The sequence below is a fragment of the Astatotilapia calliptera genome, chromosome 9 (assembly GCF_900246225.1).
Source record: "Astatotilapia calliptera chromosome 9, fAstCal1.2, whole genome shotgun sequence".
NCBI classification, from domain to species: domain Eukaryota; kingdom Metazoa; phylum Chordata; class Actinopteri; order Cichliformes; family Cichlidae; genus Astatotilapia; species Astatotilapia calliptera.
The window spans coordinates 19,932,011-19,954,596 of record NC_039310.1 but is presented as its reverse complement, the minus strand read 5'-3'; the positions used below and the strand labels follow the sequence as shown (position 1 = coordinate 19,954,596).

At 42.6% G+C, this 22,586-nt stretch overlaps 1 protein-coding gene across 2 annotated transcripts in view; it reads left to right on the top strand.

Moving 5' to 3' along the window:
• ptprn2 (protein tyrosine phosphatase receptor type N2) overlaps nucleotides 1-22,586 on the top strand; it is a 158,002-nt gene that overhangs the window by 3,640 nt on the left and 131,776 nt on the right. For both annotated transcript variants that reach the window (XM_026179795.1, XM_026179794.1), the window contains exon 2: nucleotides 17,684-17,734. In XM_026179795.1, the coding sequence (XP_026035580.1) occupies nucleotides 17,684-17,734 (51 nt within the window). The remainder of the gene's footprint in view (nucleotides 1-17,683; nucleotides 17,735-22,586) is intronic.

Sequence of the window (22,586 nt, the reverse complement as noted above, 5' to 3'; positions counted from 1 at the left end):
TGTTTTCCAACAGACTAGAAGTGTTTTTACAACCACAGCTATTGCCATCAGCAGGTTTGTGGCTGTTCTGAACTGAGGAGCTACATCCATGTTTTATACTGTCTACAGATAGGAAGAGAAGCAATATCTAGTAAATATTAGTGGTTTTAAATCGCATTTTAACTTGTGGAGGGTTTACAATCATAATTATTAAGCCTTAACGAATTGGTTGCAACATAACTGTGGAGTCAGAAATGCATCTAGCATAAAAATTGAATGACTACAAATGTAAATGAAATGTAAATAAGAAAAATTTAGTTAATCCATCTAACAGCTTTGTTGGTAGATGGACTTTTCCCCAAATACTTTAAAGAAAGTATAAAGCCAACTCTAGGAAGCATTTTAACTGATGTTTTGTGGGTTCGTGTTGTAGTAATTTACTAAATTAATCAGCTTAAAGGCAGAACGCTAAACTAAATTACAGCAATTCTGTTTTCTAACCTGAACTATTTTGGCTGCAAAACTTGAATCCTAAAGAAGATAAAAGTAAACTTCCCCAAAGTTAAATGTTGTTTTCTCCTGGCAGCTACAATGCCTAAAATAGCCTAAAACATGCCACCATTACCCATCACTATTGAAACTTTAAACCCTTTATTCCTCCTGTATTTGCTGTTCGTCGTCTCTGTGGTGCACTAAAATTTTCGATTGGTTTAGATTCGCTCACATGGCGTGCCATTTTGTTGCCTTGACCCAGCTGCTGACGTCTGAGCGGCTTCTTCTGGGAGGACGCTCTGGTCTTCCAAAGACTGGGAGAGGTCATGGACTGGTTAACGCGTTTCCAACTTGTTCCCACCAAGGTGACTCACTAACCAGCCTTGAGTCTGCCGCCTTGAAAGTGAGATGTAATTCAAAAGCACAGCACTTGTAAATTAACCAAAAGGCAGCGGCATTTAAAAAGCTTAACAGCACTCTTACACTTTAATTTTGCCTCAGTGTACGCGAAGGCCTGCTGTGCTTGTAATTGATGAAAGAGGCAGAAAGATTTTTATCAAAGGATTGGCAACTATTCATCTTTATTTGAAGAATGCTGAAAAGTTAATGCCTTGTTTACACAAAGTTAGAAAAAACATAATTTAAATAATGAATTTATTGACTCCAGCACAGATTGTAGCCAATAGAAAATTAGCAGAAACACTCTAGTGCCTTGCGATCAGTATTTCCATCAGGATTGTTGTTAAAATTCTGTTCAGCATCTCTGCTTTGTTTGCAGAGGTTTGGCAGTGACAAGAATCCCAATACAACTACTGAAAAAATCCCAGTGTTTGTTAGCTACGCAGGTAGCTTTTCTCCAGCTTGCAGGTGCTGTTTATGAGAAAAAAAATGTACTTTCAGCAACATTTGCTATATGTAAATAATAAAAGAAAGAAATATTAATCCTTTAAAGGTTATGAGCAGCTCCGAGGATTTAATAAAGGGAAAGCAGAGCAGTCTAGCTGCTATCGAGGTGTTGTTGCGATTCTAATAATGCACACACAAATCTAGCAGGAACACTGAGATCAGACTGAGCAGAGTTTAACATGGACACGCGGGGCTTGTGACAGCCTCTGAGCAAATCTGTTCCACTCCCCCCTTCAACACACTTTTTACACACAAATTAAGGAGTGTTAGAGGATATATTGATTGATATGTGACCTTTCTCCAATGTGTACATTGGAGATGTGCTTTAAGGCTGCACTGTCTGTCTGTTGTTTTTTTCTTTACAGCTGGCTCTCAGCAGCCACCGCCTAACATACCCAGACAAGTGGGATTTGATTAACTGGCTGCTGAGCTGTATGTATTTTGCCACAGCCCTCTGTCATCCAATAGATATCAGGACTGAGTGGTAATCAAGCATCTCATAGTGGTAATAAATCAACAGAGGCGATCGAAATGTGCAGCAGTATTAGGATTGATATTTTACTACAGCACAGATTATGAACATGGTGAAGTCTGCATCCACAAGCAGGACATCTTGCTTCAGTGGAAGTTGTCTTTTTTCATCCTTTATGCTGCGTGGTTTAGGATGTCTTCTTTTTTGTGGCACTAGGGCACAAAATGTGCATTCCCCCAACCTGTTGGCAGTGGTTTCTGGAGGCTGCTCGGTGTCACTGGGTGAACTGGGTGGCAAACAATGCAAATCAGCAAAAACCTCTTGACATTGCTTTGGTTGCAGAATGCTGTGGTTGTCTGTAGTTCTCTCTTAGTTTCTCTGCAAATACTTGCTAACTAAAAACTCAAAAAAGTGTCAAATGAATTTTGAAACAGGTCGGCACAACTTTGACTCGCCATTTCCACTCTCACTTTTCACTGTTTTGCTATAGTTCGGAGAGTAGCTGGACAGGGTTAGTAGACAAGTCACTTCCATTCAAACTATGACGTCAGCAACGTGCTAGCGACCAAAGCAAACACAAGGATGTTTTTGCCACCAGTTGGGGAAAACACATCATTCCATAGCAACAGGTGGTTGCCAGGGGGTGATCACTGACAAGTCTGTAGGTCTGCGTGACTGGGACTTCAGCAGTGACTGCCATGAAGTTAATGCCACATTAACTTGTCCACCAGTGCAGTATGCAAAACCTCTATAGAAGCAGGTGCAATGTATTTGAAGCCGTTACCATAAACCAGGGGTGGGGAACTCCAGGCCTCAAGTGCCGGTGTCCTGCAGGTTTTAGATATCACCCTGGGTCAGCAGATCTGAATCAAACGATTAGTTCATAACCAGGCCTCTGAAGAACTTCAAGACATGTTGAGGAGGTAATTTAGCCATTTAAATCAGCTGTGTTGGATCAAGGACACATATAAAACCTGCAGGACACCGGCCCTCGACGCCTGGAGTTCCCCCACCCCTGCCATAGACTGTATATGAAAGATCAACCCAGTCATCACACAGTAGAAACGCTTTGGACGTTTTTAAGCCTCAATTTTAATAATTTGGCTGCTTTCATTTAATTTTTGGGGACAATTTTATTTAGAATTTACAGAAATTTCACTTAAAAACTAGAGCGTCCTGTGCCGTACCATATTGTCCCCAGACATACTGGTATAAATACATTTTTACATGGTCAAAAAAAGTGTAATATTATGATATCAGTGGTTTATCAAGACCACAAGTTTGTTTCATAGCCCACACAATGACACAAGCCCGAGAACATCTGAGAGCGAGAGCGGGTGCCAGTCTTGAGCGGTACTGCTTCATCAACCTCCAACAAAGTAGGCTACACTTTGTACACTATTAAAAAAAAAACAACCTGTTCCTGATAAAGGTGGAAACAACAAACTCGTTTCACCACTTGAAAAAAACAAAAAACACCAGGAGTACCACTAAGCTATGAAGACACACGAGGAGGTGCTAGCAGACGGTGATGTGCGACCCAAAAGTAAACAAATGACTCAGCAGAGTGTCACCGGAGCGCTCACTCACTGCACTCAATATGACAGAAAGACCAAACGATGGATGGGAATTACTGATGCAGTTAAATGATGGAAAAGCAGCATTATGTGACAATATAAGAGTTGCAAAGTTCAGTGACTTTAATTACTCTACACTAAAGTGTTAAGCTGTTGTTTTATACTTACAAATTTCCAGAGAAAACACTACCTGGGCTACATTTCTGCTTTTGACGTATCCTTTATCACTATAAATAATGGTGTGTCACTACTATTGCACTATAATACTGCTGCTGCTTGTGGCAATAGATGCGAGTTCAGATGAGGTAGTCTGTCATCACTGACAGCAGCTCATTGGAAATGAAGGATGGAAAACGCCCTTTATTTTATTTGCACTAATAAATGCTGCTGCCTGCAAACTGCATTCACCATAATTATCATCATTGCAAATTTCCTTGAAATTTTGTGATATAATTTTGGGGCTACAGCCTCCACCCCTAGCTGTCAGTACAATTAACTACACAGAAAGTCATATTATTTATTGGATAATTCCTTGAAAAACACCAGTACAACTTCCGACACCCACCCCAGAGGTCCTTGTCAGTAGTTCGAATTAGCTCGCACACAGCAGCCACCCGTCAGATAAAGTGGGAATGCCCCTGAAATTGACGTGCGCATTTTTGAAAATTAATGTGGATAAAGTTCATTCATTCATCTTGACCCTAAAATTGTTCTGTTACAACCTTTTACTCCTTTTGGATATGCCAAGTAGGCAATACTTCCATAAATACATGGACGAAGAAAATGTAAATTTGATGCAGAAATATCTGCTGCTGACAAAAAAGTATGAAGAAGAGGAGTTGGGAGGTTCTCTTTGGTGCTTTGAATTAAACCACAACAAGTTCATAGTGCCAGTGTGGGCAGTTATGTTTACAGGTGTTAAGCTACTAGATAACACATTAAGGGAGCAAACAAGTGATCAAAGACCTTCTTCTGCACAAACATATCTGCAACAGATTTTCACTGTAAGATATTTTACTCTGGGCCAAAGCAGAAGAAGGTATAGTCAAACACCTCATGCATGTATGTATATGAGTTTTCTAGTAATGAAAACTCCTCTGCCACCAAAATTGCTAATTAAGTTAAAACTCATATAAGGACGAGAACTAATATGACTGCCAGACTAATAAAAACCCGGCTTTGATGGCTCTCCTACTCTCAGTAAAGGTCACAGTGCATTTTTCGTTTCTCTCAGGATGTCTGAGTCATCTTGACTGGTCTGGTGGAGGGTCAGGCCGAAGCGCCGGCCTTCAGCTCAGCCTTTATTGACACTTCGTATGAGGAGCCCTTCTACAATTCACTAAGGGCTTTGACTCATCTAATAAATGGCAAACCATTTATTGGATGAGTTTTCATTGTGCAGTACATCCCCCTCTTCGTGCACATGGCAGCACATGATGGTTAAATAAGCATTTGGTGTGCTATTTGCAAAGCCTGTTTTTCCAAATTAATAAACTCAACAGCTGCAGCATTCAGTACGAGTGTAACTGATCTGACATTAACAGTTCTGCCATCATCTGTTCCTGAATATAATATATATCTATTGATTCTCGCTAATAAAGCGCATACGGTGTTGTAAAGGACCTCTTCTCAGCCACACAGCTGCTGGAAGTCTTGTTTTCAGGATGACATGAATCGCAGACTGATAAGCTATTCGAGCGACGCTGTTTTTCAGATAGTCTGGGAAACTGGTATTTTTGAGTTTTTAGTTGATTTCACAATTGTACCCTTGAAAGTGCAAGGAAAAAAACGTAAAACAAAGCAGGCTGTGTATCCATGGCTTGGGTTGCTTCCACGGCTGGTGTGATAACAGGCGGAGGGTGGATTTTCTTTGTGATTCAACAGATGCTCAGAGGAGTGTGTTGGGAGCACGGCGGCTGGCTGTTCCTGTGTCTTTCCAGACAAATGTCGGCAGCTTATGAGAGGAATGAAGTCAGAATTGTGTCAAGATAGACGTGTCGAGACGATACATCTCGTTAGGCTCTCTTCAGTTCAAGGTGAACCTTGAAGATATTCTGGGTCAAGGAGGAGGAGTGCCGCCAGAGAAGCGAGGAAGGCGACATGTTCCAGGGGAAGTCTGCTTTTCTTTTAGACGCTAAAATTAGTTTATAGTTCAGTAGAGGCTCTTTCTTCCTCTGAGACTTGTCAGGTGTAAGAACATGACGCATTTGGACCTTTACGTTGATTAAAAACACAAACAAAGAAGGTGTTTTCCCGCTTGCGTGCCAACAACAGTGCAAAGAACGTGCTCCTTTTTTGCACTCTCTCTCCTCTGCACACACCTGACACGGCGAGTGTTAAAAACGTCATCGGTTTTTACAAGGAGGAGTGGACGGCGTTTCTCAAGGTTCAAATTAACTGGTGTTGGTAAAGGGGTCAGAGTGAAGGTCACCTCTGTGTGGCGGAGCTAAGATTTATAATGAGGACAATAACACAGTAATGAGGATTCTGAAAGCTGTGAGCTGAGCACAGGAATTAATCTATACTATCTCAGCTGTGATTAAAGCAGTAACGTTCCGGTTTCGCCTTTGGGGGATGCTGATTAATACTCTGGGCCATTTCTCAGTGCAGCAGGAAAGGAAAATGACTGTTTGAAGGGAAAAAAGCAACAGAAAGATGGGTGTTTTCCTATATTTGTGACCAACTGTCTCATTTGAAGTACATTAGTAACATATATGAAGAGAAGAAAAAAGGTGACGGTGAGACAGCGGAGGCTCGAAGCGAGGAGGAGGTTTAAACCGTGTCTGCCGTCTATCGTGATGGGTAATGTGCGATCGTTGGCAATTAAAATCGACGAGCTCTCAGCACTGGTACGGAGTCAGAGGGAATATCGAGAGTGTAGCCTGATGTGTTTCACCGAATCATGGATGCACCAGGACATTCCCGATGAGAATGCTTCCGTGGAAGGCTTCCACACTGTTCGGGCGGACAGGGACAGCATCGCTAGCGGTAAGCGTAAAGGAGGTGGGCTTGCTGTTTTAGTTAACAACCGGTGGTGTAACCCTGCCAACATAACAATCAAAGAAAGGATTTGTTGCCCGGACACTGAACTGTGTGCTGTTGGACTCAGGCCGTATTATTTACCCAGGGAATTCTCTCACGTCATCTTGGTGGCTGTTTATGTACCCCCCTCTGCTAACCCCACAGCTGCATGTGACACTATCCACTCTGCCATAGCTCGGCTACAGACTCAGCACCCGAGTGCCTTTATTGTGATCTCGGGTGACTTCAACCATGTATCACTGGACAATACACTACCAACATTCAAACAATATGTGGACTGTCCCACCAGGGGAGAGAAAACTTTAGACTTACTGTCAAGGATGCATACAGCTCCTCCTCCCTCCCCCCACTTGGTAGGTCAGATCATAACCTGATTCACCTCCCCCCCCGCTATGTGCCAATTGTGAGGAGGGAACCTGTGACCACCAGGACTGTCAGGAGGTGGTCAGAGGAGGCCTTAGCAGAACTACAGGGCTGTTTCGAGGTGACCGACTGGGAAACACTCTGTGAGCCTCACGCCGAGGACATCAATGGGCTTACTGAGTGTATCACAGACTACATAACTTTCTGCACCGACTCCATTGTTCCAGCTCAGACTGTTCATTGTTACCCAAATAACAAGCCGTGGGTGACTAAGGACATCAAAGCCCTCCTCAACAACAAGAAGAGGGCTTTCAGAGGGGGCAACAAAGAGGAGGTGAGGAAGATCCAGGTGTTACTAAAGGACAAGATCAGAGAGGCTAAGGACAATTACAGGAGGAAGCTGGAGTGGAAACTCCAGCAGAACAGCATGAGAGAGGTGTGGAGGGGCATGAAGACCATCACTGGATTCAGGCCAACCAACAGCAGGGGAACTGAGGGAGGTGAGAATAGAGCCAATGAGTTGAATCTGTTTTTCAATAGATTCGACACCACAGTGTCTGCTCCCACCCCCACAACCTCACCTGCAGTCAGCCTGGAATCCAGAGCCACACCACTGTGCCAGCCTCTCTCTTCACATGTTGCCTCCTGTGAGATTCCTGACACCCCTCCCCCACCCATCACCTTCACTCAATACCAGGTTGAGATGCAAATGAGGAGACTTCACTCAGGCAAGTCTGCTGGACCAGACGGAGTGAGTCCCCTTGTCCTCAAGGCCTGTGCCCCCCAGCTGTGTGGAGTCTTTCATAAACTGTTTATGCTGAGTCTGAGTCTGCAGAGGGTCCCGGTGATGTGGAAGACATCATGCCTCGTCCCTGTACCAAAGACGCCACGTCCCAGTGGCCCCCAGGATTACAGGCCCGTGGCATTGACCTCCCACATCATGAAGACCCTGGAAAGGCTCATCCTGGACCAGCTGCGACCCATAGTAAGACCACACCTGGATCCCCTTCAGTTCGCTTATCAGCCTCGTCTCGGAACTGAGGACGCCATCATCTACCTGCTCAATCGTGTCTACACCCATCTGGACCAGCCGGCGAGCACTGTGAGGGTCATGTTTTTTGACTTTTCCAGTGCTTTCAACACCATCAGGCCGACCCTCCTGGGTGATAAGTTAGCAGCGATGCAGGTGGATGCTTCTCTGGTGTCCTGGATTGTTGATTACCTGACAGGAAGACCACAATATGTACGTCTCCCACAGTGTGTGTCTGACAAGGTGATCAGCAACACAGGGGCACCACAGGGGACTGTCCTCTCCCCCTTCCTCTTCACCCTCTACACCACAGACTTCAGCCACTGCACAGAGACCTGCCATCTTCAGAAGTTTTCTGATGACTCTGCGGTGGTTGGATGCATCAGCAGGGATGATGAGACAGAGTACCGGGCTGTGGTCGACTCCTTTGTCACGTGGTGTGAGCAGAATCATCTGCAGCTCAACGTGGCAAAGACCAAGGAACTGATCGTGGACTTCAGGAAGACCAGGAAACACTTGACCCCTGTTTCAATTCAGGGGGTCAGTGTTGACATTGTGGAGGACTATAAATACCTTGGAGTACACATTGACAATAAACTGGACTGGGCTAAAAACACCACAGCACTTTACAGGAAGGGCCAGAGTCGTCTCTATTTTTTGAGGCGACTGAGGTCCTTCAACATCTGCCAGAAAATGCTGAGGATTTTCTATGAGTCTGTTGTGGCCAGTGCGATCCTCTATGCTGTTGCATGCTGGGGGAGCAGGCTGAGGGTCGCAGATGCCAACAGACTTAATAAACTAATCCGTAAGGCCAGCAATGTTGTGGGGATGGAGCTGGACTCCCTCAAGGTGGTGTCGGAGAGGCGGATGCTGTCCAAGATAAAGACAATGTTGGATAACACCTCCCACCCACTCCATGACATGCTGGTCAGTCACAGGAGCTCGTTCAGTGAGAGACTGAGATTACCGAAAAGCACCACTGAACGACACAGGAAATCATTCCTGCCTGTGGCCATCTCCCTGTACAACGCATCCACTTAACACACTGGTTACTGCTACAACTACACATGTTTCTTTTCCAACTATTTATTTATGAGTGACTTATGTATGTATGTATGTATATATATGTATATATTGTACTATTCTTAGTTAGTGTATTGTCTGTCTTGTCTTAATGTTGGTTTAAAATGGAGCACTGTAACAAAAAATAATTTCCACCTGGGATCAATAAAGTATTCTGATTCTGATTCTGATATATCTCCTTCAGCTCTTGAAAAAGGATCCTTGAGCATTATTTGTAAAACCCCCAAGATGATGTCTACAACAAAGAAGGTGCACAACTTCACCTACTTTTTGTGGATGAGGTCTAAATTCAGTAGCTAGTTCTACCATCTCTTAGGAAGTTTGGGTAGCATCCTGCTAAGCTCTTTCATCGGCAGGTTTTTAGCGTCTTTTGAGGCAAAGACAAAGAACAACATGGCACGTACAATTAGCAGCAAGCAGGTGGAGCATTTAACAGAAAACTGAGGTTTAAAGAAGGCCCAGGATTAGAGTGCTTCCTTTCATCAGGTCACCAGAAACACAAATCCTAATGAATGCTAATGATCAGCCAAGTTGCCTCCTGGCTGATGGACTACTTTCTGTTTAGGGCCAAGAATTTGGCATTTTGGTCACCACCTTGGTGTTTTGTTGGTGTCAGAAGTGGTCGTGTTTTGATAAGAAGCTGTAGTGCTAAGTTAACAGCTATCATAAGCTAGCTCAGTATATCATGACTTTAAAGCTTAATACAGTTTAAATAGGGGACTAATGAGAAAAAACGACTGTTCGTACGTGCATCCCTCCATCTTCTGCCACTTCTCTGGGATCAGGTTACGATGTTAACACTCAGCAGAGACGTCAAGGCCTCCCTCTCCAGGCTACTACCTCCAGCTCATCAGGGGAAACACCGAGGCTTTCCCAAACCTGCTGAAAGATACAATCTCTCGACTGAGTCTGGAGTATGCCCCGTAGCCTCCTCCCAGTCACCTTCCCTGAAACCCATCAAGGAGACATCCCAGTCAGATACATAAACCACCTCAACTGGCTCCTTTAAACCACAACCATCCATCGAGAGAAAAACTTTTTTTCTAACAGGACATAAACATCCGTATTTCTGTTTATGGCACTAGTTGGTAGCATAAATAGTTTAAAATGAATGTGTTTTAACCCCCTTTGCGGTCACCCTGGGGGCCACAAATTTAAATAATGGGACTTGGATACCGCTGAATACCTCAGCATTTAAAATCCACCTGAATATAGACTGCCTTTCCTTCTCAATAGCCTAATATTGATATTCATCTTGCAATGGGGGTGATTATGCAGAAGCACGTAAGGTAAAATATTAGAGGAGGAATGCTATTTGTTCAGTTTATGTTGCGTTATATTTACTTGGTTTTTCCAAACTTAAAGTCAGCTAAGAGAAGGGCTTTATGTGTTTTTGTATGTGTGATTATGTGTGTTTGTAGCCTTGCCACTAAGGGCTCTCCTCAGTGTAAAGAGGCCTGGCCAGTCCCAATTTATACACACACCCTGTTTATTTTGCCCTTTGTTACGCACTCATACACATCAATGCCCGCTCCGCTTTATGTCGTCATTCTTTTCAAAGGTTCTCTCAGCGCCTGCTGTGCTCACGCCCTACTATATATAAGAGGAGAGGTTAATCAGCAGATGCACACCAGGTGTGCCACCCTCCTCAAACGAATCACTTTCCCTCCTCTCTTCACAGCTGAGCCAGAAAACCACACCCCACTGCCACAGTGTTTTCACTGAGTCAGAAATGTGATGCCTTTGGGTGTCTGCACCAACTGCAGCCATAAAAATCCAATCCCTCAGTGATGAGAGGTGTTCTGACCAGGGAGCGGCATGGAGACAGTTTCATATCAATTTCCTCTCATCTCATCTGCATCTTAAGGCGTTTAATTCCACAGGTGGTACAGCTGAGTAGTTTCATTTTAAGCTGTGAAATTACCACTCAGGCACATAAATGACTTGAGGCCAACAAAGATGTCATTTCACTCCTATTTGCATGTCATCGATGTCACATCTGCAGGACAGGAAAGTCCAAACACCGAGGCGTGGTACTGACCTGCACTTTAGTCGAGGTTCAGCTGGCACTCAAGAGTTAAACCTTTGTCCTCACCTGCAGGATTAGATATTCCCCTCAGGGCAGTTTGTGCTGGTTCACTTCGAGCTCTTTGGAACATAAGAAAGAAGAGGCTTAGCTGTTTCACTCGCTCCACTTCTGCTTTTCAACACTCAATCACACCTCAAGAGAAGGGAGAAAATCAAATGTCTGAATCACTCAGTGCAGGTCGGGAAAAAGGTCAACCCGGCCTATTTCTGGGTCCTCTGTTGCCGCAGTGATGCTGCCATCTTTAATTCATAGCCGTTGTCTGGGCTGTCGCCTGGAGCTGGCAGCTGAGTGACTGAGAGTGACCTGCCTGCCTGGGAATTCTGAGGGAATTGTGTCTGGTTACACTCCTCTGGATGCCAGGTGGTTTCACATCAGGATCTCTCTTCAGTCAAAGTGACCCCAGAGTCCCCTCACTTTGACCCCCAAGCTCCTAATTCAGGTTAAAAACTTTTAGATTTAGTTTCTGTTAAATGCTTTGAACTAAAGAAAAAGTCCCACAATATCTATATGTGCCATCTTGCTAAAAGGAAATATTTTACCAAAACACAATAAAAAAAGATAATTACGCTACAGGTTAAAAAAGCTACGGCTAAAAGCTAATTAGCTTCGCACAAAATCTGTAAACAAGGGCAAACAGCTAGCTCTGTGTTAACTAAACATGCTAAGCTAAGCTACGCTAAGCTAACTGGCTGCTTCACAAACATTGGGCACACAAGAAAGCTCTCACCTTAGCCTTGAGAAGAAAACTGTTCCTTTAAACATAAAAAGGTTTTTTTTTCCTCTAATGCAGTGATAGAAGTGAAGCCTCAATGGTAGAATTACTGTATTTTCTTGTGGTGTTAAAGTGAATTATTCATTTTGTCCTTCACCCCAGAGAAAATAGTTTCCTGATGAAATATGGGTGAACAAAATGTCACTGTCTTATTTAAACAACTGTTATAGCAGCGTCCTGCCATGTTCAGATGAAAACGTGTGGGGGGGATGTATAAAAAACATCGAGGATCGTGATAAGGAAACCAGAGCTCAGTTGCTGACACATAGCATGCAGCTTTTGACAAGAACAGACCTTCTGGAGCAGAGAAAAGCTTGGAGCCATCTTTAATTTTAGCAGGAGAGCGCCTTAATGACACAAGCTGTTTAAATCTGCGGACATGGTGTCAAGCTGATGCTAATTTGCTTGCAGGTGATGTTCTTCTCTGCTGTCCCCGCTCCAGCCACGCTCCCTTTTCAATTCACTTGCACTTTTATTGCAGTTGTCACCCGCCGCGCTGTTCTAAAATGGCTTTTTTGGCTGACGGTACAGTTGTCTGTGATTTACAAAAAATGAGCCAGGCGTCCTTGGTTGCACCTTATATCTATAATAAAAGATACTTTGGTGGCCCCAGAGAGTGAATGAAATATGCCCTTAACTGCAGCAGGCCTCGGGATTGGCTGTTCTCGCTGCCAGGCTCCCAGCGTTCTCCTTGGCCCCTCAGACATCGCAGATGGTACCCGAGCACCGGCCAACCACCTGTGAGGGAAAGTGGATGATCAGGCCTCTGACTTCTTGTTGAGCTTAGGGTTTTGCCTCATAGGGACATAGTTAATGTTCCGGGCAAGGTCAGCCAATCACAGCCAAACGTTTAGAGACCTAAATGTGCACTGGGATGTGTACTTAATAGCATTATAATGCTCAGGTGGAGATTGACTGTCGGATAATGTGGTTATATTGTTTTCTAATGAGAAACGTATGTAATTGCTTTTCCTCAAACAAGCCTTTCACTCCTCTCTGATTTCACACTCCCAAGGGGAGATACGCACGCTGCTGTGTCCCAACACGCAGGTGGTTTTAGTTATAGGTGAATAGTTTTTTTGCATGTGCCTGTGCTGCTCCTTGTTTACTTACACGGTTGGTGCACTTGCTGCCCTAAATAGCAGTTACTTGTAACAAAGTAGACAGGACACATCCTCGTAAAGTGTTTCTGTGCTGCATGTAGAGGTCTCAGAAAGGGTAATAGATCCCGTCCAAGTTCCCACTGTTGCATGCTTTTCTGAAGGTGTTATTTATGCAAAGTCTGCACAGCATGTTTTAATGTCATTTTGAAAGGCAGACAGAGACAAACAGTGACTGTAGCACATGTAGTTATGCACTTCTGTCTGATACACCTCCTATTTTACCGTCTCTTGAGAATACAGACCTCTAACTACCGCTGCATCTTGTTAAAAAACTGTGAAGTAACTCCTGTGACCTTCTGGAGTCTCCCTTCATACAGCATTTATAAATTAGGTCACAAAGCATCTATTTTGGGAGCAGAAACTTCTGCATATTTACAGCAGTTGTAGTCGGCTCTCATCTAGTGCAGCTACTAACAATTACTTTCATTATCTTTAAATATTAATATTAGTTTCTAAAGAGTCCTGATTTCTTGGTTTTTTGCATATTTGTCACACTAAATCTTATAAATCATCAACAAAGATAACCTGAGTAATACAAAATGCACCTGATCCTGTGTAAAACCTAAAGCTAATCAAACGTTTGTGGCTGTGAGTCTTTTATATCACTGTTGGGGGGATTGTTTAAAATTCCCCCACATTGGAGGGTTTTGGGTATGAACGGGCTCCAAAGCATCTCAATCAGATATGAGTCTGGACTTCGACTGGGGCGCTCCAAAACCTTAATTTTGATTGAAAACACAATTGCTGGTATGTTTTAGATCATTGTTATAACCGGCATAACTAAGATAAGTGATAACAGTGTGAAAGGTGAGCATATATGACATGTTTTTACTGCATTGCTCACATGGGTCGAAGGAAAAAAGTCACATGCTTAAGTTAAAAATCGTCTAAAAAGCACAAATCATTTCCCTTTAAATCCGTCTGTAACTGCACTTACTTGACTTGAAGAACGGCTACAGATAAGCCATGATTGATCTGTGACGAGGCTGACACGGCCTCAGTACTTAATACCAAACGTAACACTTTTTCATAAAGGTCATTGTGTTTGTGAAATTATCTTGTAGGCCTTGGGTTGAATAAAAGAGCGCGGCTGTTCTTTGTCAGGATGCGTCATCAAGATATAGCAAGGACTCCTTTTTTTTTTCTCCCTCAGCATCGACAAGTCCTTTTTTCTGCCTGGGGTAATCAGCAGCATCCACTGTGATTGCATTTTAATTAAAAGGCGCCATTTTAATCATCTCGCACGGTGTTGGAGAAAGGGGCTGTGCTGTTATCAATTCTATGTCCCTGCCTATCTCACACGCAGACACACACACACATACTGTCTGACTAACTATGCTCGACTGGACGCGTTATTAGTGGAAAGTTGTAATTAATATTGAGAGCTGACAAGGCTTCCCAGAGAACCCCATGAATTAAACAGGGAAGTGATGAGGAAGTAAAGTTGAATGGACTGACACTAATTGCGGAGTGCTGAGATGTGCATGGTCAAGAGGGATTGACTCTTCCAGCTCTAAGTGACTGCTTTATAAGTTTGGTGTAAATTCTTCTTTCACTTACCTTCAAGCTAAATGGGAAAGTCTTGGTAAGTTAAACAAAGTCGTGCGAAAATTAGGGCTGGCAGGTGAATATTGTTTGCACGGTCTATAAAATGTCAGAACTTCATTTTTTCTCAAGCCCAAGGTGACGTCTTAAAATTGTTTCATTTGTGGAAACAACAAACTGACAGGAAGTGATGCCTAATTAGAAAAAGCAAAAATCCTCTCAGTTTAGAAGCTTTAACTGTAATCGTTAATCAACTATCCAAAATGTTTTAGTTGATTTTTTCTGTTGATTGATTAACCAAGAAATTAATTGAACTCTAATTAATGTTCATCATCAGAAAGTCAAATGACTCAGTCGAGAGTGGTAATGGCCCATGCTTCTCCAGCAAGCACTCGGCGACAGTGGGAAAGAAAAACTAAATTTTAAGCTTTTAAGGAAGAAACCACCAGCAGAGCCTGGCTCAGTCATCTGCCCAGACTGGATGGGGGTGAGGGGAGAATAACAACATAAAAGACACCCTGTGGAAGAGAGCTAGAGGTTAATATGGTGATACAACAGGTGCAGGCTACTGACACGATCCAGCACATATTAGCAGGGTGCAACACGCTAGCAGGGAGGGCATACATGGTACTGGAAATTGAACATCCGTGCTGGGTATGGCCTGGAGATCCCAAGGTCAAAATAGGCCACGCCCCATTGGTTGGTTGAGAATGACCGAGCCCAGATGCTGTGGCACTTCCATAGAGGATAGAGCTGGACAAACTGTTGATGGCTAACACAGTGGACATAGCAGTGGGAAGACAGCCATAGCGACAGATGTAGCTAAACCAAGTGATAGCACCGTTAAGAAAAGGAACATGACAACATTCAATATTCATTCACTCACAGTATACATAAAGTTTTGAAATATATCAAAAGATATCAACAGAATTGTGTGATGATTTGGTTCACTCTGACTTGTGTTTGGTAAGCAGTGCTGTTGTGAGACTTGTTGGGGCGTGTTTGTGTGGACACAGTCTCAACACCAGCTGGCATAAGTGGCTCTTGAGGGATTGAGGGTGTCTTGGGGGGATGGAGCTCCTTTGAATGTTAATTTTGAGCAAGTATCTGCCTAATTCTGCTCGACGGGCATTTGTTGAGTTTTTCTTTGTACATGATAACCAAATCTCCATAAACGTTTCATATATAATAAAGCATGAATGTGAAGAATATGTTTGCAAAGGACAACATTTGTAATCCGATGAGTATTGACCGCCTGCACGATAAAGAGTAACTTGAGCAAAAGTGTAACTGTTTGGGGCTTTTTTAGATTTTTGTTAGCCTCTTTAAATGTATCTGTGTTGATAGTAAGCAATGATTGGAAAGTATTAGCCTGGATATGATTAGACCCAGTGTTCACTTGCATTTCTGTACAAGTACAAGTACAACCCTGCCATATTAAAATTGATAAAACTGTATGAAGTTTACCATTAACATTCATATGGATTTTTGTTTCAGGCCTCTAGTCTGGATGATTCACTCTACTTGTCACTCTGTTTTTGGTCTCCACCAACTCCACCAAATGTGGAAATATTTGGCTTTTTATCCGTCAGATCCGTCAGGGAGCACACAGAAAGTTTATCATCTGTTTATTTTCTGCCGCAAACCTTCTGATATAAGACAGAAACCCAGGTTTTAAACCATGAGCATTAGAGTTGTGGTTTTAGTTATTTGTAAATTGCAAATATAACTGAAAATGACTCTTCCAAAAATATATTGGTGCATATACAGGCATCCTTTAGCCTATAATGTGTCCATTAAAATGAGGTATATACTCGTTATGATGCAGAATAATATTCAGGTACAATGAGTTGGAAAAGCAATTCATGGTCTTGGTTTTAGAGCAGTAAGTTCCTTTTCTTCAGTTTGGGACATTCTGCCTTTTAGTTTTGTTCCAGAGAGCTGAGCGACCTTACAGCTCTGTGTTGATGCCCCACTCTACATCGTTAAATAGCAATTTTGCTGACACATTGAAGCCATTACCTTGCAAAAGAGTAATTTCATAAAATGTGCCCTCGACTCCTAAACAAAATGGCTGCGCACTGTGCCTGTAAGTTCCAGTTCCCACGCAGATTAGCCTTTAATAATGCAACAGAATAATGACCTGCACGTCCAACTGGGAGAGAAGAAACTTGAACAAACTTTGGATAAGTAAAGCCTGAAAAGTTCCTCTCTCTTCCACACCTGTCCTTATTATCTGCCCTTTCTGTGCCAATTGATTATCCGACATCCCGCAACTATCTCTTCTCGTTATTAAAGAAGTCTGACAGACACCTCTCCTCCTACTCAGCCTGTTCTTCATTCACGGTCACAAGCTGCTCGTTGCTGTCCATCGAGGCCACCGGGCCAAGAGGGTGCATCCAATTCCGTCACTCTGCATGATGAGCGGAGGGAGGGGAAAAACAAAGATAAAAGAGTTGGAGAAACAGGACTGAGGCTCAGCCTAGTTGTTTGCAGACTCTCCGTGTGTTACCAGCACTGCAAACGCCATGAAGTGGTGTATCATGAGCTCAATGAACTAGCCTAAATCTTGTGCTCGGTGTAGTTAATTTTGATCCTGAATGTGCGAACACCTCCTCCGTACAAGACAGAAAATTACACTTTTTTTTATTTTGTTTTTTTTTTGTTTTTTTTCACGCCTCAGCCTTTTCCTGGAAATGTGTAAATGTAGAGGATCACCTGTGCAGATCGGCGAGCAGAACAATCAGTCCTCTGTTCGCCGCAACTCCCACATGAGAGAGATATGAACACAGGGAACAGCTACTCATAATGCTTCTGCCATCTGTTCATTTATTAGTCTGGAACACCCATTCTTAGTCCAAGCATTAAAGCTCATTAATATTCATGCAACATTCATAAATGGAAGCGCTGCCCATGGATTTGGGGTGTCAGTGTCAGAGACAGGATAGGGGAAGTCACACTAATTGATGATTGATGGCTCTGCCATTAGCGGCAAAGCCTAGGGCTAGAGTTAATGTAGTCCTAAGCTGCACTTTTATAGCTCTGCCACATATTTAGAAAATGTAGCTAATTTGGCATTGCATTTTCTCCGCAGCAAAGACAAACACTTTAACGACTTGAGCTGCTTTCATTTCTTGTCTCCTCTTTGTTTCACCTTCTCTGACCTCCAGGTTGCCTGTTTGAAGATGAGCTCTGTACACCCTATGAGTTCTGCGTCAACGGTAAGTCCACCTTCATGTACACATACCTCTTTTTATCATATACAGGACACTTGAAAAGTTTTATCAAGTTTATCCAAAATGAAGTCCTTAGTCCAGTCACACAGGCATAAAGACTCGCTGGAGACTACCAACTGCTAAGGAAAGTTGTGTATTACCCAACATGTTGGGAAGTGGTTGGTGGAGACTTGCTGTGGTGACATGCAGTTTGCATGGAAGATGCTCACTTGTCAAGAGTGCTTGCAAACTGGTTAGTAAAACTGTGAAGAAAGCAATACAAACTGGAATCAGAGGCCGTCAAAGTAAAGGTTGCACCTTTTGAAACATGTTGGTTCAAGCAAAAAAGCAATACGGGTAACTTTACTTTAAAGGCAAATGCTCTCTTAGTGAGCAGTTGGCAAATGTTTGCAGACAAGTTGGCATCTTCCATGCAAAGTGTGGAACGCAATCACAAAGAGGGTTTTGATGCAGCATCCACTTTGCGACCAATTTAACCCGGCATTCAGTGAGGAAATAGACATTTCATCCCTAATGACTGGAGGTTGCCAGAGGGTTGCCAACCAGTCTATAGGCCTATATGACTGAGACTGTAATTATCATTAAAAATGACCATAAAGCTCTGAAACCAATCATTAAAAAAGGTCTTTAAAAAAATGCTCATTTGGGTTTCTCACATCTAATCAAACAAATTGTGGGAGGGAGGCGTGGTTGCAGACAGAACAGACACCTCAATAATCGGCTGGATATTTATCTTTTTATTGGTTTTTGGTAATGTCACTTTAGGTTGGTTGTGGGAGATTCGATATACAAAAGGTCAACAAATAGTCATAGCTCACTAAACTTTGTTTTAAACTGTGTGTGAGAAATTATTTTGACTTTTATATCACAGCTTTTCCTCCATGATTTCTCTTTACGCCTAATTTTTTCTTTACAGGGAATGAGTACCAGAAAACAAAGGTCTGGTCACTTGATCATAACTGAATCACGAACAAAAATAATACTCTGGTATTCTGATGTGTTTCGGCTTTCCTTATTAAAAGCAGCTTTCTCTAGGCAAGCATGCTCCATATGAAGCTAGTACAGTATTGTGCGTGTCTGTGTTGCAAATTGGACTCTGTTTCAGAGGAGGAGGAAGGAATTCAGACCCCTGGTTTCTTATAATATTAGCTGGTTGTCTGTGGTACACAATATTATAGGAAATGCAGTCTGCTAACTATAAAGCTCTCAGTACGACGGTGCTGTATCTACACCAATTAGCTGCAACAATAAAATCCAACACTGTAGTTTCCTTCATAAACCAAAACAGAATTGGCCTGTAGACATGGACGCTTGCTCTCTTGGGGGTGGCCCGGGGTGTTGGACACACTGACACTGGCCGTGAATCCCTTGGGTCATGAAAATCCTGATGGAGTGGAGCCTCCATGAGTCAAACTTGTGCCAGCAAATCCTCGTATGGCGATCGCATTGGGATGCCGGGTCAATGCCTTACACTCTTTACTGTGGTAAAATGTCAATTTATCTGCTTGCAATGCAATGTTTAAGTTACTGGTATCTGTCAGCATAACATTGACGTGAATGTCCACATCCAAGATATTCAAGCGAAACGTCGCATGGGAACAAAATGCTATTGGGTCCACCTGTCAGCTGTTTTAATGTTGGTGCTGATCATGAAACTGGAGTTGTGCACCAAGTGAAATTTTGGAGTCATTGCTGTAAGTGCTTGTGTTTTAAATTTTGTAAATGTGAGGTTCACCAAAGTGGAGTTAAAGTCTCAACATCTCCGAACCTTAAGCTATTTTTAATCGCTCACAGATTTATATATAGATAGATGGAGACTGAAGGTCCCGCTCACAGCATTCTTCTTAGTTTAGACATACAGCATGAGTCATACTTAAGAAAAGCTTCAAAATTGAATGTGAGTCAGGCTGCAACAATAATACCACACAATATAAACACACAGAAGCTCTCTGATCTCATTCATCTAATGATTGATGCCGGCGTCTTGCTTTCCCCCCTTTCGATTCTGAGGTTTCTCCAAACCACACATGATCTCGACCTCATCTGCAAACCTTCTCGCCATGGAGCACGGACCTATCTGTCTCAGTGGTTGCCATGACAATGCATCACCGGATGAACAGAGGGGAAATGTCATAGCTTTTCACTGTGAGGCATTCAGGCGGCTCACGCAGCGGGCTGTAATTTTAAAGGGGATTGATAGCGTGTCGATATTGAGGATCGTCTCCGCGGAAAGTCGTCGGGAAAGGTTAATGTATTCAACACAGCAGCAGCAGGAAGTCAGGGAAGGGTCAAACGTGTATGGAGCGGTTTCATGTCCACGTGTTTGTTTTTGTCCTTGCAGGCATAATGATTAAATGCCTGTGCTTTGAGCCTGTTTGTTTGTCTGCACCTTTCAATTACTTTCTGCAGACTCATCCTGAAATCTGTATCACAAACAAGATGAAGGCAACGAGAGAAAGACGAGCACTTTCTCAGGCAGCAGAATTATATGCAAAACATGAACTACAGCTAACAGAACACAAAGTATCAAACTGACTATTAATATGCTAATAAGAGGAAGAGGATGAGAATGACCCGAGTTAACATTCGATTTTGAACTTTGTGTATGTCCTCAGATTTTTGTAAACATGATTACGAAGCCAGCGTGCATCATAGATAACTCGTGCATGATCTGATTACATTTTGAAAAAACCTTCCTGCATAGTTTTGCATACTGTTGAAGGAACACTGATTTGAAACTGATGCCAAAACTCCTTCACACTTGAAGCTACCAAGAACAAAATGATACCAAATAATTTAGCATGGAAAACAACTGAATTTACAGTTTACTTGTAACGAAGCTGATTTTTTTTGCCTGTGAACAACGTCCTATAAGAGTGATACTGTACATGGGAACTATTGCATATTGACAGTAAACAATCTGATTAATGACAATAAACCACTAGTACTGTAAAGTCACAATATGTGGTCTTTTATCGCGGTAATAAATGGACTGGTAGTTTTTTCTACTCTGTTTGAGTACTCAAACTGCTTTCTTACTACAAGTCTAATTCACCAATTCACACATACATTCATGCAAGCTCTTTTTTCTAGTATTAAGTGCTTTTAATCTAACTTTGACTATGCATCAGGGACAATACCGGTTTCAATGTCTGGCCCAAGAATACTTTGACATGCTGGCTCGAGGAGCTAGAACACCCTACCTCCATATCCACAGCTGGCCCTCAAAAATGGACATCATGCTGTGACATAACACCTCTTGTTTAAGTAAAGAATGACTTTTAATGCTTTGATACACAGGTCAGGACACTTTATTGGGCCTGCGACTAATTGCTGTTGTCATTATTGATTACTGAGACATTTTCCAGCCCAGTGAGTCATCCAGTGGCTGGTTTTATCCAAGTAACAGATAAAATGCATCCTAATTGTTTTTGCTTTACTTTTCTGTCAGCTAACTAATCAATTAATCAACTGGTTTTTGCACTCTGTGGCAACACTACAAGGGTTCAAAATTAATAATTGTGGCTGCAGTAACCACATACCTGGAGAACAGAGACGTATCATTAAAGATTTGTTCAACATTTTACAAAGATGAGACCATTGATGCCACTAATGCCTGCACTATAAATATCAAGCAACAACTAGCATCTATAGTTAGCTTACTTTAGCACAAAACTACACCTAAAATGCCACATAATTGGGTGGGTGTCTGTGATCTCATGCCTCCGGCAATGACCCTCGCAGAACTCCGCACTGCTTAAAAGCAGAATCTGCAAAAGATCTTTTATTTTGAAAATCCACCACCAGTTTCTCTAGGGTGCTCCTGTTTTTGACTTCCTGCTCTCGTCATCAGTCCCATCTACGCTAACATGGCTTCCATAAAAAACAAAACAAAACATGACTTTATTTAATACAATGTTAAACTGATGGCTACTACTGCTTCAATCTTCGAGGCCATGAATACCCGAAATCTTTAAAGGGTTGGAAATACTAGTTGGCTGATTGTGTTGACTCTGCACTGAAGTGAAAAAAAAAAAACTAGATAAAGTTATTTCTAGAAATGCTGAAACACTGTTCTGAGATGTGTGTGTGTGTGTGTGGGTTTTTTTTTAAAGGATTGGGATCATCTTCTATTGAGAGGGAGTGGGTAGACTTTGGAAGTTAGCACAAATTGGGAGACCTCCTCCTTGATTTCCATATTAACCCAGTTTCAGAGGAAATGGGGAAAAAGCAGAGAGTACAGAAAATAATATATTAAAAAAAAAAACTTTAATTACCTGCTTTGCTAAAAGGAAGAAAAATAGAAAAAAAAACTGCTGACACCTTCGCAATAAAATACCCCGAGGTAGACAAGAGTGTCTTAGTGTGGATACATAAGAACATGAAGACTCATGAAGAATGTAATGTGGATGATCATTTCTTTGGAGATTTGTCTGTTTGCATCAGCCGCAGCACAGCTTGTGAGTCTGTGTGTGAGAGCGTCATCATGGCAGAATATGATCCTCGAGGCACCTCGAGGCAGGAACATCTAAATATGTTTTTGAGTACTTTGGCAGGTGTTCGTGTGTTTGTTTGTATGGAAGTGGACAGATTTGTGACCGGATACGCAAAATTTACCAGGCGTGTGAGTTCAAAATGAAGACCAAATTCAGCCCACGGGTACCGAGTACTCATCTTATCACGTAACAGTTTAGTAATAAACTGGGTACTCACAGGCTAGAGCGTCAGCATGTAGCCGGTGTGATCCCCATGCAAGATTGGCCTCTAGTCGTATTTTCATTTTAGCTTTTATTTATTTATTTTGCCGTGCTCACAGAATCCGTCTCCAACCGAAATG